This window comes from Podarcis pityusensis, assembly GCF_964106645.2.
Source record: "Podarcis pityusensis genome assembly, chromosome: 17".
In the NCBI taxonomy this organism is placed as follows: domain Eukaryota; kingdom Metazoa; phylum Chordata; class Lepidosauria; order Squamata; family Lacertidae; genus Podarcis; species Podarcis pityusensis.
Window position 1 is genome coordinate 35,422,619 of NC_138042.1, and position 27,930 is coordinate 35,450,548.

At 45.2% G+C, this 27,930-nt stretch overlaps 1 protein-coding gene across 1 annotated transcript in view; it reads right to left on the reverse strand.

Annotated features, from left to right (window-relative positions):
* The window catches only part of SHB (SH2 domain containing adaptor protein B), a 156,690-nt gene that overhangs the window by 55,238 nt on the left and 73,522 nt on the right, over positions 1-27,930 (reverse strand). The window contains exon 3 of the mRNA XM_080986758.1: positions 2,016-2,231. Within this exon, the coding sequence (XP_080842884.1) occupies positions 2,016-2,231 (216 nt within the window). The remainder of the gene's footprint in view (positions 1-2,015; positions 2,232-27,930) is intronic.

Consider the following 27,930-nt stretch of genomic DNA (forward strand, 5'->3'; position numbering starts at 1 on the left):
AATGGGGTAACATCTCCTGAAGGCTCCAAGCCTGTATTCACGTTCACAGAATGGCAAGTGCCCTCGAGGAACAGCAGAACCCACAGACCTTGCCTAAAATTTCGGTCTGCCTCAAACCAGGGAAGAAGAGCTGGTTTGAGAAGATGGTTTGTTCCTCACCTCTGCCCCAATGGTTACTGGAGCGTTGGCTGTCGGGTTTTGCTTGCTGCCAAAGAAAAGGTTCGAAATTTCATAGCAGCTCAAGCCCTGTTTGGCCACAGAGGGACGTGGACCAGAAGGAGCAAGCCTTTATAGGCTACAACCTCCTCCTGATGACATTCCTCAATTATGGCAGCTAAAGTTGGAATGCCCTGGGCCAGGGGTTGCCAGCCTTTCTAGGCCTGTGAGCACATTTGGATTTCTGAACACAGTGCTGCGGGGGCCGATAAACAAACAAACTTTAATATGAATCAGCCTGGACCCTGCAATCATCACCTGAGGCCTATCTTCGTGTGTCTCCACCACATGAGGTCTGGAGGGTAGCAACACAAGAATGGGCCTTTTCTGTGGTGGCTCCTCACTTGTGGAATGCTCTCCCCAAGGAGGTTCACTTGATGTCTTCATTACATAATTTTAGGTGCCAAGCTAAAACATTTCTCTTCAACCTGACCTTTGGCTGATTAACATGCTATGACCTTTTGAATGTGTTTGGGTGGGTGGCTGGGTTATTGGTTTGTTTTTATTCTTGTTTCTGTTTTACTCAGCGCTATTTTTCTAGAAAAGAGGTGCTGGACCACACCATGAACATCGTTCCCTTAGAATGGAAATAGTGCCCACCTAAGAGGTGCTGGAACTGAGTTCCAGTGAGTTCTGGCTGGAAAAAAAAGCACCTTGGTTTTACTACATATTCTTGTGTTTCCATTTTGTATTCTTGTGGTGTGAACTACCCTGTGATCTTCAGATTAAGGGCGGTACAGTGGTACTTCGGTTCTCGAACATCTCCATTTTCAAACATTTCAGTTTTCAAATGCCGTAAAACCGGAAGTAAATGCTTCAGTTTTCGAACTCGGATTGGAAGTCGAACATGCCACACGGCTTCCATATTGAGGTTTTCGTACTGAGTTTTCGGTTTTCGAACGTTTCGGAATTTGAATGGGCTTCTGGAACGGATCACATTCAAAAACCGAGGTTCCACTGTACAGTTGTTCGGAAACCAAGGCACAGCTTCCGATTGGCTGGGTAGCCAATCGGGAGCCGTGGAAGCCCCGTCGGACGTTCAGGTTCCAAAAGAACGTTTGGGACCAAAACATCCAAGTTCCAGGGCGTTTGACAACCAAGGTACGACTGTATACAAATTTAATCACATGATAATAAATGATAATAATGGTAATATTATTATGATAATAATAATAATAATAATAATAATAATAATAATAATAAATGATAATAATGGTAATATGATGATGATGATGATGATGATGATAATAATAATAATAATAATAATAATAATAAATGATAATAATAAATGATAATAATGGTGCTGGAGGAGACTCTTGAGAGTCCCATGGACTGCAAGAAGATCAAACATATCCATTCTTAAGGAAATCAGCCCTGAGTGCTTACTGGAAGGACAGATCGTGAAGCTGAGGTTCCAATACTTTGGCCACCTCATGAGAAGAGAAGATTCCCTGGAAAAGACCCTGATGTTGGGAAAGATGGAGGGCACAAGGAGAAGGGGACGACAGAGGACGAGATGGTGGGACAGTGTTCTCAAAGCTACCAGCATGAGTTTGACCAAACTGCGGGAGGCAGTGGAAGGCAGGAGGGCCTGGCGTGCTCTGGTCCATGGAGTCACGAAGAGTCGGACACGACTAAAACACTAAACAACAATGATAATAAATAACAGCCTGTCCAGTCAGAAACGTCCAGCGCTCAAACCCACTGAAGCTCCTTTGCCATGTTCTAAAATGCTCTTTGGTGTGTCTCTTGCAAGACATAAAAGCAGAGCTGAAAAGATTCATTCCAAAGGGCCTCACCTGCTAAAGCTGGAATAGAGACTTTGTTCCACTCCCACGGCTGGTCGTATTCGTCTGCAGGCCTGTCGTCGTCCTGTGGCAACTTGCTCTCTCTCAAGCGCTGACTCACGACGCTTTCTGAATCCGACTCCACGCCGTTGCCTTCGGGTTCGTAAGGTGTGTCGTACAGCTGGATGTCGTTCTGCTGGGGCTTCACACTGTCTTGCCTCTGGAATTCTATAGGGAGGTAAAGAAATAATTGGGTTAATTTGCTTGCTTACGGCAGCAGGCAAGCGGCATGAGGTCAGGGGGTGGGGGAGCCCTACTAGATGGCAGACAAATGCAAACTTCAAAACGGCACAGTGCAGAAACAGGAAGCTGCTAAAAGGTTTCCATATTTAACTTTTCCTCTCGAGCAGAAAAAGACAAGAAACAGATCAATGATTTCAATAACAGTTTACTAGAACACGTGCAACATTTAGTTGTTGCTCCCTCTCTTTCTCTCTGTTTCGCCAGATGGCAAAATAAATCAACCAAAGTAGCAGTGAAGATAAGAAATGTTATCCTAATTAAAGCAAGAATTTAGAGAAAGCCTGTTTTATCTGCAGCTCAAGAGGCCCAACACAGCCCTACCCCACAATTTCATGTACCTTGTTTCATGAACACCTTGCGAGTTGAACGTTTTGGCTCCCGGATGCTGCAAACCCGGAAGTGAGTGTTCCGGTTTGAGAACGTTCTTTGGAACCCGAATGCCCGAGGTGACTTCCGTGGTTTCTGATTGGCTGCTGGAGTTTCCTGCAGCCAATCGGAAGCCGCACCTTGGTTTCCGAACGTTTTGGAAGTCGAACGGACTTCTGGAACGGATTCCATTTGACTTCTGAGGTACCACTGTATTATGGCATCTCAGGGGCTCAACAATCTCTGTGAGCAACACCGTCTTATATGAAATCTGGGGCAGAACTTTAATACCCCAGTTCTGAAGTCTGCTCATCTTAAGCTTTCATAGAACCCTCCCAACAATTCATTCTTAATCATTATGCGGCTTCATGTTTCTAAAATTCACATATGAAATCAGCTTTAGATGGTCAATATTGGGCTGGCTAAGACAGGATTTGTTGAATGCTGGAAGCTCACGAACTGGAGGTTGAATAAATACTTGAAATTCCTAAGGGCCTGAATCAAATTGTAAGCAGCTCAGGCAACTTCAGGCTTGAATTGCAGCCTTAGAAATCCATAATACGGAAGACTTGTCAAACATTTACCTTAAATCACAAGCTATTTTTATTGTTTGTCAATGAAATCGGGCACTGCGTCTGAGAAAATTTTTTGGCACTGCGTCCGAGAAAAGCACTTTTGGGGGGGCTGCAATCTCATGTGGGGTCACATGACTCACACAGGAGTGCAAACCCCAAAGTTGTTGTCCCGGATTTGGGCTGTGTCATGTTGGAATGTATGTAACCATGGTTTGGTCAATGCCAACCTAACGCTTAATAATAATACAGTGGTACCTCTGGTTGTGAAAGGGATCCGTTCCGGAGGCCCATTCGCAACATGAAAAGAGTGCAACCTGAAGCGCCGTATTTGCACAGGTGCACGGCGCAATTTGGTGCTTGTGCGCATGCACGAGCGGTAAAACCCGGAAGTAACCCTTTCCGGTACTTCCGGGTCGCTGCGGGATGTAACCTGAAAGAACGTAACATGAAGCAAACGTAACATGAGGTATGACTGTACAGTGCTACCTCAGGTTACATACGCTTCAGGTTACATGCGCTTCAGGTTAAAGACTCCGCTAACCCAGAAATAGTGCTTCAGGTTAAGAACTTTGCTTCAGGATGAGAACAGAAATCGGGCTCCGGCGGCGCAGCAGCAGCAGGAGGCCCCATTAGCTAAAGTGGTGCTTCAGGTTAAGACCAGATTCAGGTTAAGTACAGACCTCCGGAGCGAATTAAGTACTTAACCTGAGGTACCACTGTAATAGCTAATGCAAACTTACTTCAAGCCATGGTCTCACTTTCAGTTTTGCAGCCAAACCTTAACCACGGTTTAGGTATTTACATGCAGTGATGAACCATGATTAAAGGGGGAAAAGAAGCACCATGGTTAAGTATTATGTCTCCCATAAGGCCATTGTCTAGGCGTACCGATATTAAAACACCTTTAATTTGTTTTGAGTTTCAATTTTACTCAGCCGTGGTCCATGGAAAGGATTTCCCTGAAAGTGAAATCAAAATACACTTCCCCCTTCACAAACTGTGCTGTAAGAACAGTGCTAACATGATGGATTCTGACAGCTCTGCCCGGACCAGAATACCTAAGTATCAGCTGTACTTAAGAGGCAGAACTGGGGCCTTTTCCATCATGAAAACTGTAATTGCTACTACTGCTTTAAGCTTTAAAATGCAGCTTGGAACGACCAAGGAATCAAACTGTGTGTGCTAACTCTACTTACTTGGGAGCCTAGCTTTGGGGATTACAAGGCTATGAGGAGTATATATATGAGCGAAAGAGAGAGAGAATGACTGGGGGTGGGGAGAAGAGCAATCGAAAGACTGTCCTGAACAAAAGGCTTCAGAAAGACCATTCAAGCTCTCTTTGAAGATTAGATTATAATGCCCTGGTTTTGTGATTATTAATATTATCCTTTGATCTCTTAATACCAATGAAGAAAATGCCTTTTTGTTGTAAAATCATGCTTATTGATATAAGTTCAGCGGCAGTACAGCCCCCATCTAATTTTCAGTGTCATATAAAATGTTATTAACAGGTAAGAGGGGCTAAAATGGAAAAGTATAAACCCCGACCAGCACTTTTTATTATACACAGTGGTACCTCGGGTTACATATGCTTCAGGTTACAGACTCCACTAACCCAGAAATATTGCCTCAGGTTAAGAACTTTGCTTCAGGATGAGAACAGAAATCGCATGGCGGCAGCGGGAAGCCCCATTAGCTAAAGTGGTATCTCAGGTCAAGAACAGTTTCAGGTTAAGAATGGACCTCCGGAACAAATTAAGTACTTAACCCGAGGTACCACTGTATAGGCTGCAATCTGATATCGACTAACTTGGGAATAAACACTACTGAACTCAGAGGGTTTTGTTTTTTTTTTAAAAAAAAAGATATTTATTAAAATTTCAGAAAAAAAAGAATTACACAAAAACAAGAAGTAAGAATACAAGAAAAATACAAAATACAAAATACAGAATAAAAGAATAAAAAACACTTAAAAAGAAAAAAAATAATAATAGATCAATTTTTCCATAGCTTACATTCATATCCTTGTTTCCCTGACCTCCTCATACCTCCCTTTTTTGTATTCCAGTTCAATTAGTTAAGTCAGCAATTTCTTTCCCTCTTTATTTTCTCATGATCCTTAAACTTAATATACTATAACTTTAAATTTTCACCTGTTATCAATCCTTTTTTACATACACCTTTATAGCATTACTGCTTAAACCACCTAACTTCATTCCAACATCATTCTAACATTGATTAATTTTGCAATATTTCTGTAAAGAACTCAGAGGGGTTTTATTCTGCGTAGACATGTAAATAATTGAACTGTTAATTTTAGTGCTTGTCCCTTGCTGCTCTGCCTTTCACCTCTCCCCCCAATTCCCATCCTTTCCTCAAAGGACAGCAATCTGAAGCAGACCACCCATCTTACTTTACCCTTACAACAACATTAGGAGGAAATTGTGCAGCAAGACACATCTTTCCTAAGGGCATCCTGCAAATTGCATGACTGTGGATTTCAGCCAGGATTCTGTTGGCTGGGGGATAATCTACAAATAGGCCCTGGATCTACAAATAGGGACTGCATACTCCTTGAAGCCACAGAGTTGAAGCTGATCTGGCTCAGGTGGTGACAGTGACTGGCATCCCTTTTTATTGGGTTTGGATGGCATGCCAACCGCACCCCTTCCTGGATAAATTGAGCCTGGCCATGGTCATTCACAGTCTTGTGATTTCCAGATTGTACTATTGCAATGCACTTTACACAGGCCTACTGTTAAACAAGGGATGCGGGTGGCGTTGTGGGTTAAACCACAGAGCCTAGGACTTGCCGATCAGAAGTGCTCCTGCCAACCTAGCAGTTCGAAAGCACGTCAAAGTGCAAGTAGATAAATAGGTACCGCTCTGGCGGGAAGGTAAACAGCGTTTCTGTGTGCTGCTCTGGTTCATCAGAAGTGGCTTAGTCATGCTGGCCACATGACCTGGAAGCTGTACGTCAGCTCCCTCGGCCAATAAAGCGAGATGAGCGCCGCAACCCCAGAGTCGGTCACGACTGGACCCTTCACCTGGACCCTACCTGGTCAGGGGTCCCTTTACCTTTACCTTACTGTTAAACAAAACTTCAAAAGGCACAAATTGTCACTGCTAGATTTTTTATAATGATGGACTGTCTGTGCCCAGTACAGCGGTACCTCAGGTTACAGATGCTTCAGGTTACAGACTCCACTAACCCAGAAATATTACCTCGGATTACAAACTTTGCTTCAGGATGAGAACAGAAATTGCGCAGCAGCAGGAGGCCCCCATTAGCTAAAGTGGTGCTTCAGGTTAAGAACAGTTTCAGGTTAAGTACGGACCTCCAGAACGAATTAAGTTCTTAAACCGAGGTACCACTGTATATGTTTGTGTATTCTCACAGATTCCCATGGTATGAAATTCACATTGTTTAAATGTTAAGTAAGATAGCTAGTCTTTGTTGGTAGAACCCAAATGTATGACATGCCAAGTCAGATTCTGCCATGTTTCATTTGTGATATGGCAGCAGCTAATGAGATGCGTGTACTAGAGTCTGGACGTATTTCTAAAATGAATTTCTTTGCAAGCTTACTAGGAAGAAAGTCCCAGTTAATTTAAGGGATTTATCCCCCATTTAGTATGCACAGAACTGTAGCTTGATAGCAATTGTAATTCTCAGAAACTAGTTGCAACAATGTCAGAGTAAATACTCTTGGGTCTGTGTTTTTTTTATTAAAAAAAATATTTCATATGAAATCTGGAAGGAACTCCAGGACAGAGGGTAAGCACACAGTCCCTAGTGCCTTTAAACTAAACCGAGCCGACCCATCCTAGAAATCAGTGAGGATTCTCAAAAGCTGGGTTTAATTTTCGCTGTTAAAAATACACTCAACATACTCATTTAATACAGAAACTGAAGAAGCTATCTTTTGTTAGGCACTGGGGGAAAGAGGGAGCCAGTTTTAGCTTATCATGATTAAGCCCTGTTTTTCCAAGCCCTAAGTATGAAGAATGTGAAACAATATGTACTAGAATTCGGAAGGAGCTTAGGAGATCTGGCACAAGAAACTTCTGGCACACTGTCTGGCCACACCAAAAAATAGAAAAATCTCAGGGGGGAAAAGAAAAACAGGACAGCCAAGTTGGTTCACCCTCAAGAATAGCCAGGACAACCCTATCTGCTTGTTAAAACTCTGAGAATCAAGTTATATGTGACAGATGTTGTTGTTGTTGTTTAGTCATTTCATCGTGTCCGACTCTTCGTGACCCCCTGGACCAGAGCACGCCAGGCACTCCTGTCTTCCACTGCCTCCCGCAGTTTGGTCAAACTCATGCTGGTAGCTTCTGCAACACTGTCCAACCATCTCGCCCTCTGTCGTCCCCTTCTCCTTGTGCCCTCCATTTTCCCCAACATCAGGGTCTTTTCCAGGGAGTCTTCTCTTCTCATGAGGTGGCCAAAGTATTGGAGTCTCAGCATCACGATCTGTCCTGCCCGTGAACACTCAGGGCTGATTTCCTTAAGAATGGAGAGGTTTGATCTTCTTGCAGTCCATGGGACTCTCAAGAGTCTCCTCCAGCACCATAATTGAAAAGCATCGATGCTTCGTCGATCAGCCTTCTTTATGGTCCAGCTCTCACTTCCATACCTCACTACTGGGAAAACCATAGCTTTTACATGTGACAGATAGAGCGGTCTGAAGGTAGAGCATGGTGAGCCTTTTAAAGGTGGAAATTCCACTTTCTGGGGAGCAAGTAAAAATGGGAAGAGGGAAAGGCACCCACTTTACCTGCTAGCCCCTCTTTTTCCAATCCCTTCCATGGGATCAGCTTCTTCCCCATGGTCAGTAGACTCCCATTACCTATATATGTGTCAGTGCAACATGCAGCTTGGATCGCCCAGTCCTCATAGAAAACCATAGTGCTGGGATTCGATTCATTTCACTCTTTCCCTTTAGCCTATGGGAGCAACAAACCGCGGTCCTCACACTTAACATTGAATGCAACCTAGAAAATGTGGTCTGTTTCCATTCAAAACCACGGCGGGTAAGTCAAGAACAAACCATGGCTCAACAGCCTGGTTTGCCTGGGGTGAAACAAACCATGATCTCCAGTATGGATGTAATGCTAAGCCAGGTTAGCTGCCCCAGCTTACTAAAGAGAAGGAGTGAAGGAGCAGAGTCCACTGCATTCATGGCAAACCATCTGCCACACAGAGGGTAGTGAGGTGGGAACAAAGATTTGCAGTATACTTGAAGGAGTGTCTCCAGCCCCATCGTTCTACCCGGACACTGAGGTCCAGCACCGAGGGCCTTCTGGCGGTTCCCTCACTGTGAGAAGCCAAGTTTCAGGGAACCAGGCAGAGGGGGCCTTCTTGGTAGTGGCACCCGCCCTGTGGAATGCCCTCCCACCAGATGTCAAAGAGAAAAACTACCAGACTTTTAGAAGACATCTGAAGGCAGCCCTGTTTAGGGAAGCTTTTAATGTTTAATAGACTATTGTAGTTTAATATTTGTTGGAAGCCGCCTAGAGTGGCTAGGGAAACCCAGCCAGATGGGCGGGGTATAAATAATAAATTATTATTATTATTATTATTATTATTATTATTATTATTATTAACTGGAAATACATCCAGTGGCATCTGATGCTGAACTGAAATGCATTCTCTCTCAAGGCAACCAAAAAGATGCAGGAAGGAAAGGTTAATTCAGAAGACGGGAGGTAACTGGGCTCTTCTACCCCACTTGACCAAGCTAGGCTGTAGAGTTAGATGCCACAGTACAAACTATTGAGATAAGTGTTGGCATTTCAAAATGCTGGATTCAGTTCAGCTCTGCTCCACAGGCCTTTAAGTCCCCTTGAGGATTAAGGGACAGAGATGAAAGGTTATGCAGTTGCTCCAGGACCCAGAAGCGACTAAACAGCTGTTAGAATGTGGCTTAGAGGGTTGGTGCCTCCTCGCTGTGCCAACTCCCCAAAAAGTCCTCTGGGTAGAATACCTGTGCTTTGGAGGAAATGGGAAGGGGGCCCTCTGGGAGCAGTAACTCTGGCTGTTTGCCCAGTCTTCTGAGTCACCGGGGACTGGGCTCTCTTGAGAAATAGATCACCTTTGATCACCCTTTGCTTGCTTAAATTTGTCGTAACCAAGCTTGGTAACTGGCGGAGGGCCCAGATGACAGCTGGGAACTGACATGGAGTATACTCAGCCTCTCTCATGGCCCCATCTCTGCCAACCGGCGTTGGGAGGGCTGTTCCACAAAACACAGAGACACCCATGCATATATATATATTTTGCATCTGCAAATGTTTCCTGCACCATAAAAGTGATCTACTTCACAAGGGCTGGGGGAGCTTTGAACTGCAGAAATTCTACAGAGACAACCATGAAGAATCTGTCTCAGCACTCTCAGATTTCTTCCTATAAACTTAAAAATGTAAGACTGTCATCATGCAGCCCCCATTGAAGGAACTGTAGGGCTCTTCACAATCCTGGATTTGTATGAAGTCGGGGAGGGTTGCCCAGCAATGTGTGTATACTATAGTTATGGTCCTAATGAAAGGGACCAGAAAGCAATTTTTATGTGACAGCTACGATCACAACGCCTCATATTTGCTCGTGTTGATCTTGTGCCTCCTACTTTCGCCTCTTCCATTTCTTCCAGCAATCAGTTGCCATTCCTTGATTTGTAGCTGTGGCCTTCCCACTGACAATACATAGGCTGAAAGATCTCTAGGACAGGAATCTGTCTTACTGACTTGCGTTTCTTTGCAAAGTGCCCTATAATGAATATATCCTGGTTCCATATATTCCTCTGTACCATGGCATGACCAAGAAACAGAACCCAGGTTGTTTTGCATGGAATGCACATTTTGAGGTGCTTTCAAATATGCAGGCAAACAGCTTATTTATTCATCTTGGGTTGGGGCACTGTTGAGGGGTTTTTGTTGGAGGGGTACTGTTGCTGTGGATATTATTTTTTTGTATCTATTTTGGATTTATGTGGAAATTGTTCAATTTGGTTGTATACTTTTGGAAGTTTTGTTTTTTATTTATAACTGCTTTTATGTTTGTAGTTATGTGGGGGGTTTTATACGTTGTAAGCCACCTTGAGAATAGTTTTAACTTTGGAAAGGCGGCATACAAATAGGACTCCAAATAGGAGGCAGCTTGATTTTGCAATGGCCAGGATTTGCCATGGTCCAGGAATGGATTTAAGCCCCAGCTTCCATTTTGTGGTTCATCTCAGGTGCCCAAATGCCAGTGGCGGACCTTGGCACCTCAAATTTCAGCGGTGCCCTGTGCAACGCCAAAATCTGCTACCCCCCGGTTGTTGGTCCATCTAGTTCAGGGGTAGGCAAACTAAGGCCCAGGGGCCGGATGCGGCCCAATTGCCTTCTCAATCTGGTCCAGGAATCAGTGTGTTTTTACATGAGTAGAAAGTGTCCTATTATTTAAAATGCACCTCTGAGTTATTTGTGGGCCTGCCTGGTGTTTTTACATGATTAGAATGTGTCCTTTTATTTAAAATGCATCTCTGGGTTATTTGTGGGGCATAGGAATTCATTTCTATTTTTTCTTCTTCAAAATATAGTCCGGCCCACCACAAGGTCTGACGGACAGTGGACCGGCCCCCTGCTGAAAAAGTTTGCTGACCCCTGATCTAGATGAACACTGCCTACACTGATTTTGCAGGGTTGCAGGCATCTCCCAGCCCTGCCTGGAAGTGTCTGAAGATTCACTCCAATCTGTTTTACGAAGCTCTCTTTCTCTGCGTACATTCTGCCCCGTGATAACAGTAGTCATTTTGCTAATAAACAGTAAGCGCCTCCCCTCTCTGTCTCTCCCAAAGACTGGCTCTTCACAGCTGTGTGTGTAAAAGAAAAAAACCCTGCAGCCCCTTTGACAGCAATGCAGGCACGCAAGCAAGCACCCAGCGCATAACCGAGTGCGTGGGAAGGTTTGCATGCCTCACTGATATAGGGTAATTAAATACAGACATACATTAACCAGCAGGCTAATCAACTGTGCCATGACAGATCTGGCCTGATTCAACCCTGTGTCAAACTCCAAGGAGTGCTGACCCAAATAGATCGGCAATAAAGAAGACAAATGGATTCGCACATTTTGTCTGCAGATTCAAACCTGGAGCCTTACTGCTTGCTACCTGCTCTCTTATTGCGACGATTCAGTCAACCTTCTGTTTTTTTTTGTTTGGTTTTAGAAAATCCATGTTAACCGAGCTTTTGTTTAACCTGACCTGACAGTGCTGATAACATGCTGGAAATTAAAGCTTCTGTGCAGCAGAAGTTTCTGAACAGCTCGCCAATGAAATCAATTTCTAGCTGGAGCACAACTGACTGCTATTTATGCTTGCCAGTTTTTAAAGGGCTACAATATAGCAGGGGTGGGGAGGATGCAACAGCAGCTATAGGCATTGTACTTTAACATGCATTTGTGAACACTGGCTACTTTATGATGTTCTGTGGCTGCGCAGAGGGGTTCGTGTGACTGTATATTGCTGAGACCCTTTGAGGGATAAGGTGTCTCTCGTGCGTCATTCCTCATAAACGCATTAGCTGTCAACCCCAGAGATCTGGCTATTCATAGGCTATTCTCACACCTACAGAACTCCCAAATACACCTATAGCTAATTCCTGATGGTAGAAACTGGGCTGGACAGTTTCACAGACAGTGGGCAAATCTGGCCTGTTGCAATGTCGGATCGAAGTGCTGGGGTTCCCCCCCACACACGTGGATGAATGGAAGTCTGTCACAGATATGGGAGAACGTGGGGGGCGCTAGCGCGATGGCTAAACCAGGTGACCCCCCTGGTTTGGGATACCTTAGTGTCTGGAAGAAGAGGAACTTCTGCCCATTCTCAACATGTGCTAGACTGCAGCTTATTTACCGTATTTTTTGCTCTATAAGACTCACTTTTTCCCTCCTAAAAGTAAGGGGAAATGTGTGTGCATCTTATGGAGCGAATGCAGGCTGCGCAGCTATCCCAAAAGCCAGAGCAGCGAGAGGGATTGCTGCTTTCACTGCGCAACGATCCCTCTTACTGTTCTGGCTTCTGAGATTCAGAATATTTTTTTCCTTGTTTTTCTCCTCCAAAAACTAGGTGCGTCTTGCGGTCTAGTGCGTCTTATGGAGCGAAAAATACGGTGCTTTGTCACTGCAGGTCGACCACTTGTGACACCTTGCCCATCCATGAGGCAAGGTGAGGTGACTGCCTCAGGTGGCAGGACCCATGGGGGCATCAGGTCCAGATATATATCCTTCTCCCCCATCACAAAATTATTTGGATCACAACACGATAAAGATATCCCTGTGTCTTTCATGTTACCTGTTCAATTTACCTTTTCAAAAAGTCTTCCTAACAAACTCCCCCCCCCCCAGCAACAAGAGACAGAGACCCAACTAACCAATCGATGCTCTGACGCTTGCAGATGTTTGTGGAAGAGTTGCATTTTGTACCCGGAGTATTAATTAAACCAATAAGCAGCTAAGGAGGACAGGCAGCAGCAATGCTTTTCAGACTGTGTGCTGGCGTGCACTCGTTTGCCGTGAGGCATTCATTAATTTCAAACTCCTAAGAGCCCCAAACACCCACCAACAGAGGCGGCTCCTGCTTGGTGTCAATGTGTTTTAATGCTTCAACCTTGCCTTCTCCCACTCACTTTTCGCTCTGCCATGCGGATGACTGGATCATCCCATCACTCCTGATGTAGAGACTCAGCAGAATGAGCTGCCCTCTGAAGAGGCTGTCCGTTGCTTCTCTGCATGAGGCACTGATCTGTGATTGCCGCTTTTCTTTTTAATTTTTTTAAATTACATTTTCTAATTTACATTTCAAAATATTCATTTAAACAACCTTAAATCCATGACTTCCCTTCTTCTCTTGCCATGGTTCATTTTGCATACCATAAAAGGTAAAGGGACCCCTGGACCATTAGGTCCAGTCGTGGCCGACTCTGGGGTTGGTTAAGGTATAGAGAAGTCAAACAAGATTTAATAAAGGCAAAGTTAATTGAAAAATAGTAAAAGGGTAAAAGGACGCCTGACCAGGACTCTGGGGTTGTGGCGCTCATCTCACTTTATTGGCCGAGGGAGCAGGTGTACAGCTTCCGGGTCATGTGGCCAGCATGACTAAGCTGCTTCTGGTGAACCAGAGCAGTGCACGGAAACGCCGTTTACCTTCCCACCGGAGCAGTACCTATTTATCTACTTGCACTTTGACGTGCTTTCGCGCTAGGTTGGCAGGAGCAGGGACCGAGCAACGGGAGCTCACCCCGTCATGGGGATTTGAACCGCCGACCTTCTGATCGGCAAGTCCTAGGCTCTGTGGTTTAACCCACAGCACCACCCGCATATTTTACATGAACTAAGCCATTCAGTAATCCGTTGTTACATCCATCAAAACTTATTTACACTGTTGAATTTATCTTCATGCTACCAGCATTTTTAAATAAACACAAATTTCACCCATATATTCAGTAAACATTTTCCAGTCTTCTTTAAACACACATTCTTCTTGTTCTCTTATTCTATATGTTAAATCTGCAAGCTGCGTGTATTCCATCAGTTTAAGTTGCCATTCTTCTTTGGTTGGGACCTCGCTCCTTTTCCATTATTGGGCTAACAAAACACGGGTTGCAGCAGTAGCATACAAAAATAGTCTTTTTTGACACCTGGGAATTTTCCTCTGAATTACCTCCAACAAAAAGGACTCTTTTTTTTTTTTTAAGGTACTTTTAAACATTTTTGTGATTGCCGCAGACCCAGAACAGTAGCTCACAGAGATACAAAGGGAACGGGGGCTTCATTGTGGGTATGCAATTCTTACTCTGTTGTGTTCTAAATGTAAGCAGTGTGTTTGTGTGTAAGACTAAAATGTAATTATTATTTAATTCAGAAAAATGTGCCTAAGCTTGGGAAACTCTGTTCACAGATGAACCAAGCCATACGGTAATTATTATCATTTTTTAAAAAGGAAGAGAGTTATTTAAGAGGGGCTGCAGGTTATTCCGGACTCCAATGTTGCATCTCAAGGATGTAAGAGAAGCTTTCCTTGAGGGGAAAGCTACAGTCCTCGAAGAGAACTGCTGTTGAAGAATTAGTCATAGCATTACAGAAGCCAGCAACAGCTGGGAAGGGAAGGTTGACAGCAGTCTGACTGAAGCCCACTGGCAACAGATTCCTGTTGTGTTCTTTTTACTTCCCTGCCACTACTTTCCCCAGTTCCCTGAGATTTCCCTTATGCACCAGAGGTTTGTTCTGCAAATGGTTATGCTTAAAGTCCCTGGCCTAAAACATGGCGCACGCACAAAGTTGGATTCAAGCATTTTAACACAGAGATCGGCGTCAGCTCAGGTTATGTTTTCTGACAAACGAACAGGAACACAGGGAGCTTACCTTACACCTAAATCAGATCACTGGTCTCAGCCTAGAGCTCAGAATTATCTACAGCAGCATTTCCAAACATAGCTGTCAAGTGTCCCTTATTTGGCGGGACAGTCCCTTATCCCAGTGCCGTGTCCCGCTGCTGTTCCTTATTGATGATGACACTTAAATTTCCCGGGTTTCAAAGGAAGCAGCTCCTCTCCCTCCCTCCTTGCCGGCCAGGGAGGAGGTTCCAACTGTGTTGCTTGGCTGCGTTGCTCACCCAATAAGAAGTCTAAGAAAGACTGGGGGGTAGAGCTTGCATGCCTTGTGCCAATCAAATTGGCCGCGTTGCCTGGGGACTCGCCTTTGCTCAGCGCTTCCCAGCGGAGAGGAGACAGTGGTTTTCCTTGAGGCTTGAGGCTTCGTTTGGCTACTGGCTGGGCTTTCTGCCTTTGGCTCGGAGGTGCTCAGAAGTTGAACATACCTGTGCTTGGAAAATCCCTTATTTTGGCTTCTGTTCCTTTATTTTCGAGGCTGCTGGTCCCTTATTTTCAAATCTGTAAGTTGACAGCTATGCTTCCAAACTTCCCTCCACCCATGGACCACATGAAAACTGCTGAGGGTCTTGGTGGACTACTTCTTCTGTCTGTTGCGGCAATTGCAATGCACTGTGCTAGATTTTTAATTGCATTTTTTACAAACACGCTGCCGACTACCTGGTTGAAGCTCCTGGGCTGCTGGTGATCTGTGAACCACAGGTTGTACCACCGAGCAATGGCCTTTCCCCCTCGAAATGCTTTTTGATGTCTATTTGCTCTATCCTGGCATATTATGCAATTTGCTGTAGCCCTACCATACGCACATACACCACAGCCTAGGGACTCATTTTCACTTCCAGGGATCACATCAACCATATCACTGGCTTTATTAGCAATTTCTGAGCCTTTCCTGCCCAGAAAGCATATTTAATTATCTGCAGAGTAGATTTCCCTTGCTAATATTCACATTTCATGTAAAGGGTTGCCAGAACAGGCATGAGCTCTGTAACCTCCTATTTAGGGTAGCAGATCATCTGGAGCAACAAGCAAATATTGCATGAAGGTTCAGTCCATCAAACAGGAAGATTCCTCTTTACATACTGTTCCCCACTCCTTTAAAATTAACTCCTGGCTACCAAAGGCAAGTACAGATGCAATTCTGGCTCTCTCTTATGTGAGATTAAGGGAGCTGTAGGATCATGTGGTCGTCCCCCCCCAACTCAGTTCCTCCCTCTCTCCCACTTTAATCACAGTTAAGAAATACTGGCCAGTCCCTATTTTCCAGGGACAGTCCTGGATTTACAGAACCTCTCCCAGTTTCTGATTTGATCCTGGTCCCACTTTTCCTTAGGACACCCCTATTTTCACTGGGGAAATGTTTGAGGGTAATACAACCTTTCGAATACATCTGAAGACAGCCCTGTATAGGGTAGGTTTTTTTTAATTAAAAAAAGTTTAATGTTTTATTATGTTTTTCTATATCTTGGAAGCTGTCCAGAGCGGCTGGGGCAACCCAGTCAGATGGGTGGAGTATAAATATTTATTATTGTTATTGTTATTGTTATTATTGAATAGGTTGTCCCGGTTTTCATTGGAGAAATGTTGGAGGGTATGTAAAAACCATGGTTCAGACTAACAAGAATTTCAAATGCGGTTTCAAACTGGTTTTCCAGATAGGAATCCTAGCTAAGTCTTACGCCAGTTAAAACACCATTGTGGAAGGATCCTAAAAGCAGAGTTAAAGCAGCAAGGTGGAAGTCTCCTCTCAAGAAGAGCAGAAAGCATGTGAGCCATGGATGGCTCTGAATCTTTTAGCCTCCATGGAGGAGCCAGTGTTATGTCTACATTGTCAGTGATGCAGGAGTGTCCAACCACGCAAATCAATTCACCAAGAGCAAGCTTGGTGGATCACACCAGCTAGGACACAGCATACCACAAGAGTATAACAAATCTCGATTTGTGATAATGTTCTTAGCGGATGCACTCTCAAAGGGCCTTTTGAGGAGGCAGAAAATATCCCTGCTGGATTACTTAGATAAGAGTCACTTCCCTGTACAAAAGGCTGGGGTATTTTGTTCATTTCCTTAGCTGGAGAACTTGGCTCACCTTCTCCTGAGGAACATAAAGGAAAGCTGGTTTGCAGTGGAAATTATGTGACAGTATTTCCTACAGTCTTCGGGGAGGAAACCATCTCTACGGATTAAAAAAAAGGCCCTGTGTAACCACTTGGTATTGGCCCAAGCACACAATGAGTGAACAGCGTAGAGGGGTTCAAAGTACAATACATATCACATGTCTCAAGAGCTGGGTTAATATTAAAGAGAGTGCATGGACCAAAAAACTATTTCTGAGCACATAATGTATACATTACATACAAGCTACTCATTACTTCATTCTGGAAGCTTGGCAGGGTTAGACAAGTCCAGCATTCAACAATAATATCTTTAAGCTTCTAGTCCTTCTAATCCTCACAATTCCATCTTGAGACGCGGGTGGTGCTGTGGGTTAAACCACAGAGCCTAGGACTTGCCGATCAGAAGGTCGGCAGTCCGAATCCCCGCGACGGGGTGAGCTCCCGTTGCTCAGTCCCTGCTCCTGCCAACCCAACAGTTCGAAAGCACGTCAAGTGCAAGTAGATAAATAGGTACCACTCCAGCGGTAACGTAAACGGTGTTTCCGTGCGCTGCTCTGGTTCGCCAGAAGCAGCTTAGTCATGCTGGCCACATGACCCGGAAGTTGTACGCCGGCTCTCTTGGCCAGTAAAGCGAGATGAGCGCCGCAACCCCAGAGTCGGTCACACCTGGACCTAATGGTCAGGGGTCCCTTTACTTTTTTATTCCATCTCAGGCCCCAATGTCCCTCAGTCTTCTCCTGCCTCCTTCCTTCCCTGCTCACCCCATTTTGTAACAAAGGAATCCAAAGATAGTTGGGCCAATAAAATAACACAAAAGACTGTGGACAGGTAGCTTTTGCTAACTTATCTCTGAGGCTGACATATGCCAGTCTTTTTAGTTATGTTCAGAGGCTGTGTGTCACTGCACACTTAGCTATGTGTGGGGTTCAGGCAGGTGGCAATAGTGCAAGACAGCTACAGTGGTACCTCGCAAGACGAATGCCTCGCAAGACGGAAAACTCGCAAGACGAAAGGGTTTTTGGTTTTTTGAGTTGCTTCGCAAGACGATTTTCGCTATGGGCTTGCTTCGCAAGACGGAAACGCCTTGCAAGTTTTTTCCTTTTTCTTAAAACCGTTAATACAGTTGCGACTTGACTTCGAGGAGCAACTCATAGCACGCGGTGTGGTAGCCTTTTTTGAGGTTTTTAAAGACTTTGGTATTTTTGAAGCTTTTCCAAAACTTTTCCGACACCGTGCTTCGCAAGACGAAAAAATCGCAAGACGAAAAAACTCGCGGAACGAATTAATTTTGTCTTGCGAGGCACCACTGTATTGCCTTCGAGCTCTGTTTGTGGACTCCTCAGAAGACACAAGACAGGAGGCTGCACTGGTCTGATCTGGCCAGACTGCTCTCACTTTCTTAATTTAAAAAAAGCAACAGCGACGCAAATGCCATAGCCTGTCCATTCATCACAGTTCTGCTTATTATAAGGGGGAAAATGACAGCCACCGTGAAATTGCAGCTGATCAACCTTGCATCTTCCTTGCATATTAAAATCATTAAAATCCTTCTCTGTTTTCTTTTCTTCATGCCTTGTGCATCACCCTTTCCTAAGCTCGTGCTTTTCTTGGCCCAACTGCTCCCACCTTTTCCTGCTTCTTCTACTAATACTCAATCCCCCCCTACCCCCAGAGCAGAGTTTCTTGTCACCCCAACTAGTCTTACCTTGGGTTCCTATTTCTTAGCCTCCTCCCTATCTTGCTCCCTTTCTTCTGCCATCCTGCCTCTGGTTTCCGAGTCCCATAGCTCAGTCTGCCTGCGACACAAGTGTACATAGGAAGTGTAGATAGGGACGCAGGTGGCACTGTGGTCTAAATCACGGAGCCTCTTGGGCTTGCCAATCAGAAGGTCAGCGGTTCGAATCCCCGTGACGGAGCTCGCTCGCGTTGCTCTGTCCCAGCTCCTGCCAACCTAGCAGTTCAAAAGCACGCCAGTGCAAGTAGATAAATGGGTACCACTGTGGCGGGAAGGTAAACAACATTTCCATGCGCTCTGGTTTCTGTCACGGTGTTTCATTGCACCAGAAGCGGTTTACTCATGCTGGCCACATGACCCGGAAAGCTGTCTGTGGACAAACGCTGGCTCCTTCAGCCTGAAAGTAAGATGAGTGCCGCAATCCCATACAAACGCCTCAGGTTACAAATGCTTCAGGTTACAAACTCTGCTAACCGGGAAGAGTTACCTCAATTTGAGAACTTTGCCCCAGGATGAGAACGGAAATTGTGTGCTGGAGGCGCAGCATCAGCAAAAGGCCCCATTAGCAAAAGCACGCCTCTAGTTAAGAACAGTTTCAGGTGAAGAACAGACCTCCAGAACAAATTAAGTTCGTAAGTTGAGGTACCACTGTACAGTGGTACCTCGGGTTACAGACGCTTCAGGTTATATGCGCTTCAGGTTACAGACTCCGCTAACCCAGAAATAGTACCTTGGGTTAAGAACTTTGCTTCAGGATAATAATAGAAATCGTGCTCCGGCGGTGCGGCGGCAGCAGGAGGCCCCATTAGCTAAAGTAGTGCTTCAGGTTAAGAACAGTTACAGGTTAAGAACGGACCTCCGGAATGAATTAAATACGAGGTACCACTGTAGTTGCCTTTGACTGGACTTCTATCCAGAGGTCCTTTACTTTTACCTTTACCATCTTTACATGGGAAGAGCCCGATGGATAGGCCAGTGGCATCCTGTTTTCACAGGGGCCAACCAGATGCTTCTTTGAAGACAGAGGCTTCATCACAACTTCACACCGCCTTGGCAGTTTGAATACTGCCAGTGAGACTAGTTGTAAAGGTAAAAAGGTAAAGGGGCCCCTGACCATTAGGTCCAGTCATGGCCGACTCTGGGGTTGCGGCACTCATCTCGCTTTATTGGCCGAGGGAGCCAGTGTACAGCTTCCGGGTCATGTGGCCAGCATGACTAAGCCACTTCTGGCGAACTAGAGCAGCGCTCGGAAACACCGTTTACCTTCCCGCCGGAGCAGTACCTATTTATCTACTTGCACTTTGACGTGATTTTGAACTGCTGGGTTGGCAGGAGCAGGGACCGAGCAATGGGAGCTCACCCCGTCGCGGGGATTCAAACCGCCAACCTTCTGATCGGCAAGTCTTAGGCTCTGTGGTTTAACCCACAGCGCCACCCGCGTCCCTTAGTTGTTGTACAGGGGGCAAATTTCTGCCTGGTCTGTACATCTGCACTTCTGCAGGTAGGGTATCCTGGGATGGAATGATCCTCACCCAACAGAATGATTCCGACGGAGAGAAAACTAGCCAGCCAAGAAGAAGAGTCCGAGCATAGCCTTCTTCCTGGCAAGAACCTGCTTTTGCATGGAGGATCATTTCGTCAGGTGAGTTCTCACCCGTGGTACAATCTAGACACAAAGTGAGACTTGCTTTCTGCTGCTTGCAGGCAAGGCTGGTTATCAGTGTTCGTCTCTTTGCTTCCACACACCCTGCCCACCAGCCCTGCATTCGGATACACTCATCCCAGAAAGCAACTTTTGCTAACCTGGTCCCCTTCCAGATGTTGTGGGCCACTACAGCGGTACCTTGGGTTAAGTACTTACCGTATTTTTTGCTCTATAAGACTCACTTTTTCCCTCCTAAAAAGTAAGGGGAAAGGTGTGTGCGTCTTATGGAGTGAATGCAGGCTGCGCAGCTATCCCAGAAGCCAGAACAGCAAGAGGGATTGCTGCTTTCACTGCGCAGCAATCCCTCTTGCTGTTCTGGCTTCTGAGATTCAGAATATTTTTTTTCTTGTTTTCCTCTTCCAAAAACTAGGTGCGTCTTGTGGTCTGGTGCGTCTTATAGAGCGAAAAATACGGTGATTCATTCCAGAGGTCTGTTCTTAACCTGAAACTGTTCTTAACCTGAAGACCACTTTAGCTAATGGGGCCTCCTGCTGCTGCCGCGCCCCTGGAGCACGATTTCTGTTCTCATCCTGAAGCAAAGTTCTTAACCTGAAGCACTATTTCTGGGTTAACAGAGTCTGTAACCTGAAGCATATGTAACCTAAAGCGTATGTAACCCAAGGTACCACTGTACTTTCAACTGATGAGAGAGTTCCGGTCCTAAACATACGGAAGGGCACCAGCTTGCGGGAAAGCTGCCATACAGCATGCCCCCCCCCCCAGGCACAGCATTCTACATCAATGTACGGACAGATTAGAAACATCTGGAATTATTTATGCAAAAGCTAAGACGACGACAATGTTTTTGTTTCGCTCCATCTTTCTTAAGGAAAGGTAATTGTTTGGTTTCATATTCCATGCGATAGCGTCAAGCACATTGCTGGGTTTTCTCTTTTTCGTGCTGCACTTCAGTCAGCAACCACATTTGAACAAAAGCAAAAAAACAACAACCCCACAGTCAACATTATATATTAGCTCTAAAAGGTCTTGGCTCACCAGCCTTTATTCTATTTTATTTTTTTCCATTTCAAACTGCATTATGATCTTAGAAACAGTTTGTGGTATGGCTCACTCTCCTTTTATTTCTGTCCCCATAAAAAAGGCAAAAAGAAAAACCAGACACCACCCCAACTGTGACAATCGCAATATGTCACAGAGCTCAAGCTTCTTATGCAATCCTGCATCCTTCAGCTTTGCAGGTACAATAACCCTTCTCCTCTTCAATGGCTTAACCCGCTCTTCCCTCCCCAGCTGCTAATACCCCCACCCCTTCCTGCTCTGCTGCTGTCATTCTTATTTTCTTTGAAATGGCAGGGAGGTGGAAGGGACTTCCCCAGAGGAAAAGCATGGTGGTGGGAGAGGCCTGGCTGCAAAAGTGCATTTAAATCATTTACACCCAGCGTTTTCACAACCGCATGAGTCGCCTCTTCACATCAACTGGAACAATGTGCAACCTCCGTACAATAAAGCAAACATTAGACCTGTTAAACATTAAACAGCATCAACAAAGGCACAGCCCTCCAAACCGACAGGCCTTTTCAAAGGTATCTAGAGACCCTGAGCGAGAAAATTTGCTGAATCTCTTGGGCAGTGGAGACTCCAAAGAACCAAAGCAAATAGCTGAGGATGCCTTGCTGGCAATCTAACCTCAAGAGACAAAGTTATCTTCGAGCAGAGGTCTCAATATCCTCAATTTAAAAGAGCCTTCCTCAACCTGGTGCCCTCAACGTTTTTTGAACTACAACTCCCGTTAGCCCAAGCCAGCACCTCTAAGAAATTATGGAAATTACAGTCCAAAACATACAAATGCACCAAGCTGGGGAAGGCCACTTTAGAAGGTGAGTTGACTCATGCAGGGAGATGCCCCAGTGTTCAAAATTAGCCAGGCACATTTTGCACCTGGCTTTCAACCACTTGTGACCAAGTGAATCTGCCTGGGCACCAGGATGGCACCTGAAAACTCCACCATCTGGAGGGCAATGCCTGGGGATCATTGGATCTGGACTGTTTTCACACACTAATAATCCATCCTGTGGAATTCTATCATATATTTTACCTGCACAATCAGAGTGAATTTCTGGAAGCAAAAGGCTTTCTCTGTGCAGACTGAGCAGGAGCAAGCATCATTAAGAAGAAAAGAGGTCGGGAGCCTTCGAATTAGGTGAAGTAGGTGAATTATTTGAATTATTGCAAAAATGGATAAAGAGGAGGATTGTTAGTTGAGATAATTAAAGGCAATATGAATTTAAGAAATGCAGAAGAAATGATAAGAATGGTGGATCATCAGAGGTGCTGATGGAAGTCCAAAAAGATTGTATAAGATATGAAATTTTGTGGTATGTATGATAATTAATATGCTAAAAATAATAATAAAAATTATAAAAAGAAAAAAGAGGTCGGAATCGGACAACATATACCGTATTTTTCACTCTATAAGACGCACCAGACCATAAGACGCACCTAGTTTTAGGAGGAGGAAAACAAGGAAAAAAATATTCTGAATCTCAGAAGCCAGAACAGCAAGAGGGATCGTTGCGCAGTGAAAGCAGCAATCCCTCTTGCTGTTCTGGCTTCTGGGATAGCTGCGCAGCCTGCACTCGCTCCATAAGACGCACACACATTTTTCCTTACTTTTTAAGAGGGAAAAAGTGAGTCTTATAGAGCAAAAAATACAGTATATGGACTGTCCCTAGATCAAGTGACTTTTCTTCTTTAAATTCTCAAATTTCTGAACCGAGCTCAAGGCTGTCATCTGAACTAGCCAGATGTTTAACTGAGAATCAATCTCAGTCAGTCCATTGTGTGAAAAATAAGACTTTAGAGCCATCTTGCCCCCAAATGGCAACGAGACACTGCATGTTGTCAGCTGCAACCTTTGTTTAAGGAGCTATTTATCTAACACTGCTCTCTCCCATGTGCTAATACAGGGTATGAAAGGCAAGAACAATCACATTAAATTTGATTCAGATTCTCACCAGCAACCAGCCCAGTTGGCACAGAATTAGCTGGGTACCTGATTGCCAGCCAAGGCTCACTACCAGTCAGACTGAAGCATTCTTTGCCCACTGGGCTGTCTTCAATAGCAACTCCTCGCAGAATGCATTCTCATAGTCAATGGTCTACAAAAGACATAGATAACTGTCGCAAGGTCTTGGCTCTCAGAAGGCACGTAGCTGGTGTATCGGATGCAACTGATCAAAAGCACTCCTGGCCACTTCCGCCACCTGCTAAGCCAGCCTCAGTTTCAGGAGGATGCCTGAACTGCCGCCTGCCTGCTACACAGATGCCAGGGGGCAGGTTGCAAGGTTTTCTCTTTCTGCCAAGGCAGGCTGCACCAGAAGGCTGCAGCGTAATTGAACAACTGCTGTCTGCTTTTCAAAGCAGTGCCAAGGAAGGTGTGGGTTGCAAACAGGGGAAGAGAAAACAGGCAAGCTGTCTGGGGGAGAGGCAAAGAGGCAAATAGTGTGTCCTATTCACGGTCTACTGTGGACTGAAATAATATCTCTGGTTTATGACACCCTAGTAGAAAATGGCTGATCGCTGAAGAATTGATGCTTTTGAATTATGGTGCTGGAGGAGACTCTTGAGAGTCCCATGGACTGCAAGAAGATCAAACCTATCCATTCTGAAGGAAATCAGCCCTGAGTGCTCACTGGAAGGACAGATCGTGAAGCTGAGGCTCCCATACTTTGGCCACCTCATGAAAAGAGAAGACTCCCTGGAAAAGACCCTGATGTTGGGAAAGATTGAGGGCACATGGAGAAGGGGACAACAGAGGACAAGATGGTTGGGCAGTGTTTCTGAAGCTACGAACATGAGTTTGTCCAAACTGCGGGAGGTAGTGGAAGACAGGAGGGCCTGGTGTGCTCTGGTCCATGGGGTCATGAAGAGTCGGACATGACTAAACGACTAAACAACAAGTAGAAAATGGGAGAGCCCACATTGTAGCACTGGAATCCACTGCAGCCTGATGAGCAGCCTGGTATCAAGGAACATCTCTAGGCATAGCCTAAATATCTTGGTACTCAGAATCAAGATATTCAGCCGTGGCAGAATCTGAAATACACACTATAGATAGATACAGTTCGTATGTATGTATAGATATATTACAAAGATATTACATACAACAGCTTTAATTCATAAAATGAATACTGGTGCTTAAGCTATCGCCCCTCTCACCGCAATCCAGAACACTATCAGAACATTTATGGAAAATGTATTGGCGCAATCGGATTTTGAAGTTTGGAACAACTATGGTGCGGTGGTGTCAATGCAACATAAGAAGTAGGACAAGCCTTATCAGGGTGGGAGAGGGAGCATGTTTGAGATGGCAACACCATCACAAAAACAGTGGGTTATGATCTTTGTGCACAATGCTGAAGCTGCTTGCTTTATATAGCTTGCCATAAACACATGGTTCACCTCTGAAGATGAAAAATAACATCCCTCCCATGGAAAGAACAAAAATTCCTTGTACTTTCCCCCCTTCAATCTTGGCTTTGGCTTTGAGTCCATAATTGCTAGTTTGAGCATCCAGCGCACACTTTTGCAAGCAAAGCCCTGCCATGTATTGCGAAAACCACCATGAAACCAGCGTTTCCTCTAACCTGCTGCTTTGCTGCCTGACTCAGCTGTGACACCACCAGACAGGTTTAGCCACATCGTTCAGACTGTAAAGTTGGGGAGGGTAACAAACAATGGCCCTTCTCTCTCAGCCAGCTCCCTGCCCCCTGTCACCATCATCCGCCATGGCTGGCTGGCAGAGGAAAAGGCCCACTGGCTGCAGAAATGGTGCCAGGCAGTGGTGGGTGTTGCCAGAGTCAAAAGTGGGCAGAGCCACAAATGTAAATGTTGCAGTAGGCTACTTTCTACATCCAATCACATGCCCATCCATCATGGTCTCCACCTGAGAGGAGGCAAGAGGCGTCATCGGTGTTCAAAGACACATGAAATCTGGGTGCATCATCTAAAAATCAAGAAATATATATATTTTTCATTCAGACTTGTTTTGTGCATATGTATATATATACTGGGATATGGGTGGCACTGTGGGTTAAACCACAGAGCCTAGGACTTGCTGATCAGGCCGGTGGTTCGAATCCCCGCAACGGGGTGAGCTCCTGTTGCTCGCTCCCTGCTCCTGCCAACCTAGCAGTTAGAAAGCATGTCAAAGTGCAAGTAGATAAATAGGTACCGCTCCGGCAGGAAGGTAAGCGGCGTTTCCGTGTGCTGCTCTGGTTCGCCAGAAGCGGCTTAGTCATACTGGCCACATGACCCGGAAGCTGTACGCCGGCTCCCTCGGCCAATAAAGCGAGATGAGCGCCGCAACCCCAGTCGGCCACGACTGGACCTAATGGTCAGGGGTCCCTTTACCTTTATATATATATATATACTAATAACTCACGTGTTATGTTTTTTTCAACAGGGTTTCAGCCCCAGCCCTTCATGTGGAGCTGGAGCGCCTGTCTGAAGATGGCTTCCCAATCTGGCCCCCGAAATAAGGCAAAAATTATCAAGTCAAGACCCAGAGACTGCAGTCAAAAGGAAGATAAAACGACACCAATTTTTCCATTATCACAGCACAGGAAGCAGACATATGGTGTCTGGTAGGCCTTATCTATACAACGGTAATGTAGATATATTGCATCTTTGACAGCACGACCTAAAACTATCTTTAGTTTCTTCCCCAGAACTCAGAAACTAAATGAGCTTATGCCAGCAGACAGCTTAAGCCAATATCTCTAGGAAAGCACACTGTTAAACAGAGAGACAGACAGACAGACAGACAGAGAGAGAAGGAACCGAAACCATCAAATTACAGATGGTGTCAACACAGACACACAGTAAGGAGGGAGAGTAGCAGATCATTCACTTGAAATTTCACACATGTCTCATTCACTACCTGAAAGCTTCAGTATCTAGGGACCACAAGACCACTGTCAAATTCAATGCATCCACCACCAGAAAAGTATCATTGAGGCGGCAAATTATTTAGCTAAAAAGATGGCATTCTAAGCAACATCTTGCAGTCCAACACGCATAGATGCTTACTCAGATACAAGTCCAACCAAGTCGAAACAAAAAACAAAAACCTCTACATCTCACTTGCTTTGTCTGTACTAAGCCATTGTAACTAGTAGCAGCTTCTAAAGCAGGCATAGGCAAACTTGGTCCTCCAGATGTTTTGGGACTACAACTCCCATCATCCCTAGCTAACAGGACCAGTGGTCAGGGATGATGGGAGTTGTAGTCCCAAAACATCTGGAGGGCCGAGTTTGCCTATGCCTGTTCTAAAATGTGGGACATGCACAGGGGATCTTCTTGGCTTTTGTAACCAAGGACACTTAACAAATGTAATTTTGACTCAGATTTTTTTTCCTCCTTGGCCCTTTCTTCCTCTGACCATTGGCTTAGATGGCCGTTTCTCGGAACAATGCTTATCGTCATTTCGCTTCTGGATCCCAGCTTCTCTTATCTCCTGGCACCTTTTCCAATTCCTCAGTCTGCCCAAGAAACCTACTCTTGTCCCAAACTGACCATTTCCCTACAGAAGCCAAAATAGCCTTTGGACATTCTGACAGCTCTGGATGTCAACGGAATATTCCACAGCACCAGTGTCAGGGGCTTGGTTGCACAATATAGGAATATAGGAATACAACACAAGATATACCAAGCATTGAAAATATTGTCTGGACTATACACGGGAAGATATTTAGGACAAGATCAAACATTTCCTCAGAAAATGCTGAGAAGGTTTGGCATCATATACTGACAGTGTAGGGATGTGGGTGGCGCTGTGGGTTAAACCACAGAGCCTAGGACTTGCTGATCAGAAGGTCGGTGGTTCGAATCCCCGCAACGGGGTGAGCTCCCCTTCCTCGGTCCCTGCTCCTGCCCACCTAGCAGTTCGAAAGCACGTCGAAGTACAAGTAGATAAATAGGTACCGCTCCGGCGGGAAGGTAAACGGCGTTTCCGTGTGCTGCTCTGGTTCGCCAGAAGTGGCTTAGTCATGCTGGCCACATGACCCGGAAGCTGTACGCTGGCTCCCTCGGCCAATAAAGCGAGATGAGCGCCGCAACCCCAGAGTCAGTCACAACTGGACCTAACGGTCAGGGGTCCCCTTTACCTTTACTGACAGTGCAACACAAACATTTTAATCTCCTTGTCCTCTACCTCCAGATTCTGGATAAAATGTAGATTGTGTGTGACTGAAGCATCAGACAGTCCCTTTTCGTGGCATGTGATGACCACGTTGCTCAGCTCCCATAAATTCCCAAACAATGCAGCTTTGTTGGATGATAGACATACCCAGAAGGGCACTACCCCACTCTCTCTGCCCTTGTCAGCAGTGAAAAATTACAGCCTCTTGCGGCACCTGTCAACTTTCATGGCATTAACCCCTCGGAGCTGACAAGGGCAGGCACATTTCCAGGAGGTGGACGGCGTGCAAATGCAACACCCTGCCACCTCCGCCTTCGCGTGTGATCCAGGCCTTTTGTAGCTCTAATTAAAAGAACCGGGAGTGCGTGGAAACAGCCCTTTAGTTATTATAATCACAACGCTACCTCAATGAAAGGTAATAAGAAAAGGAAGGGGAGGGGAAAGAAACATTGTTTAATCTTTTCCTTTCACAACAGCTAAGGGACGACCAAGTTCAGACCTGTTTTCGCTCATTTATTATTATTATTTC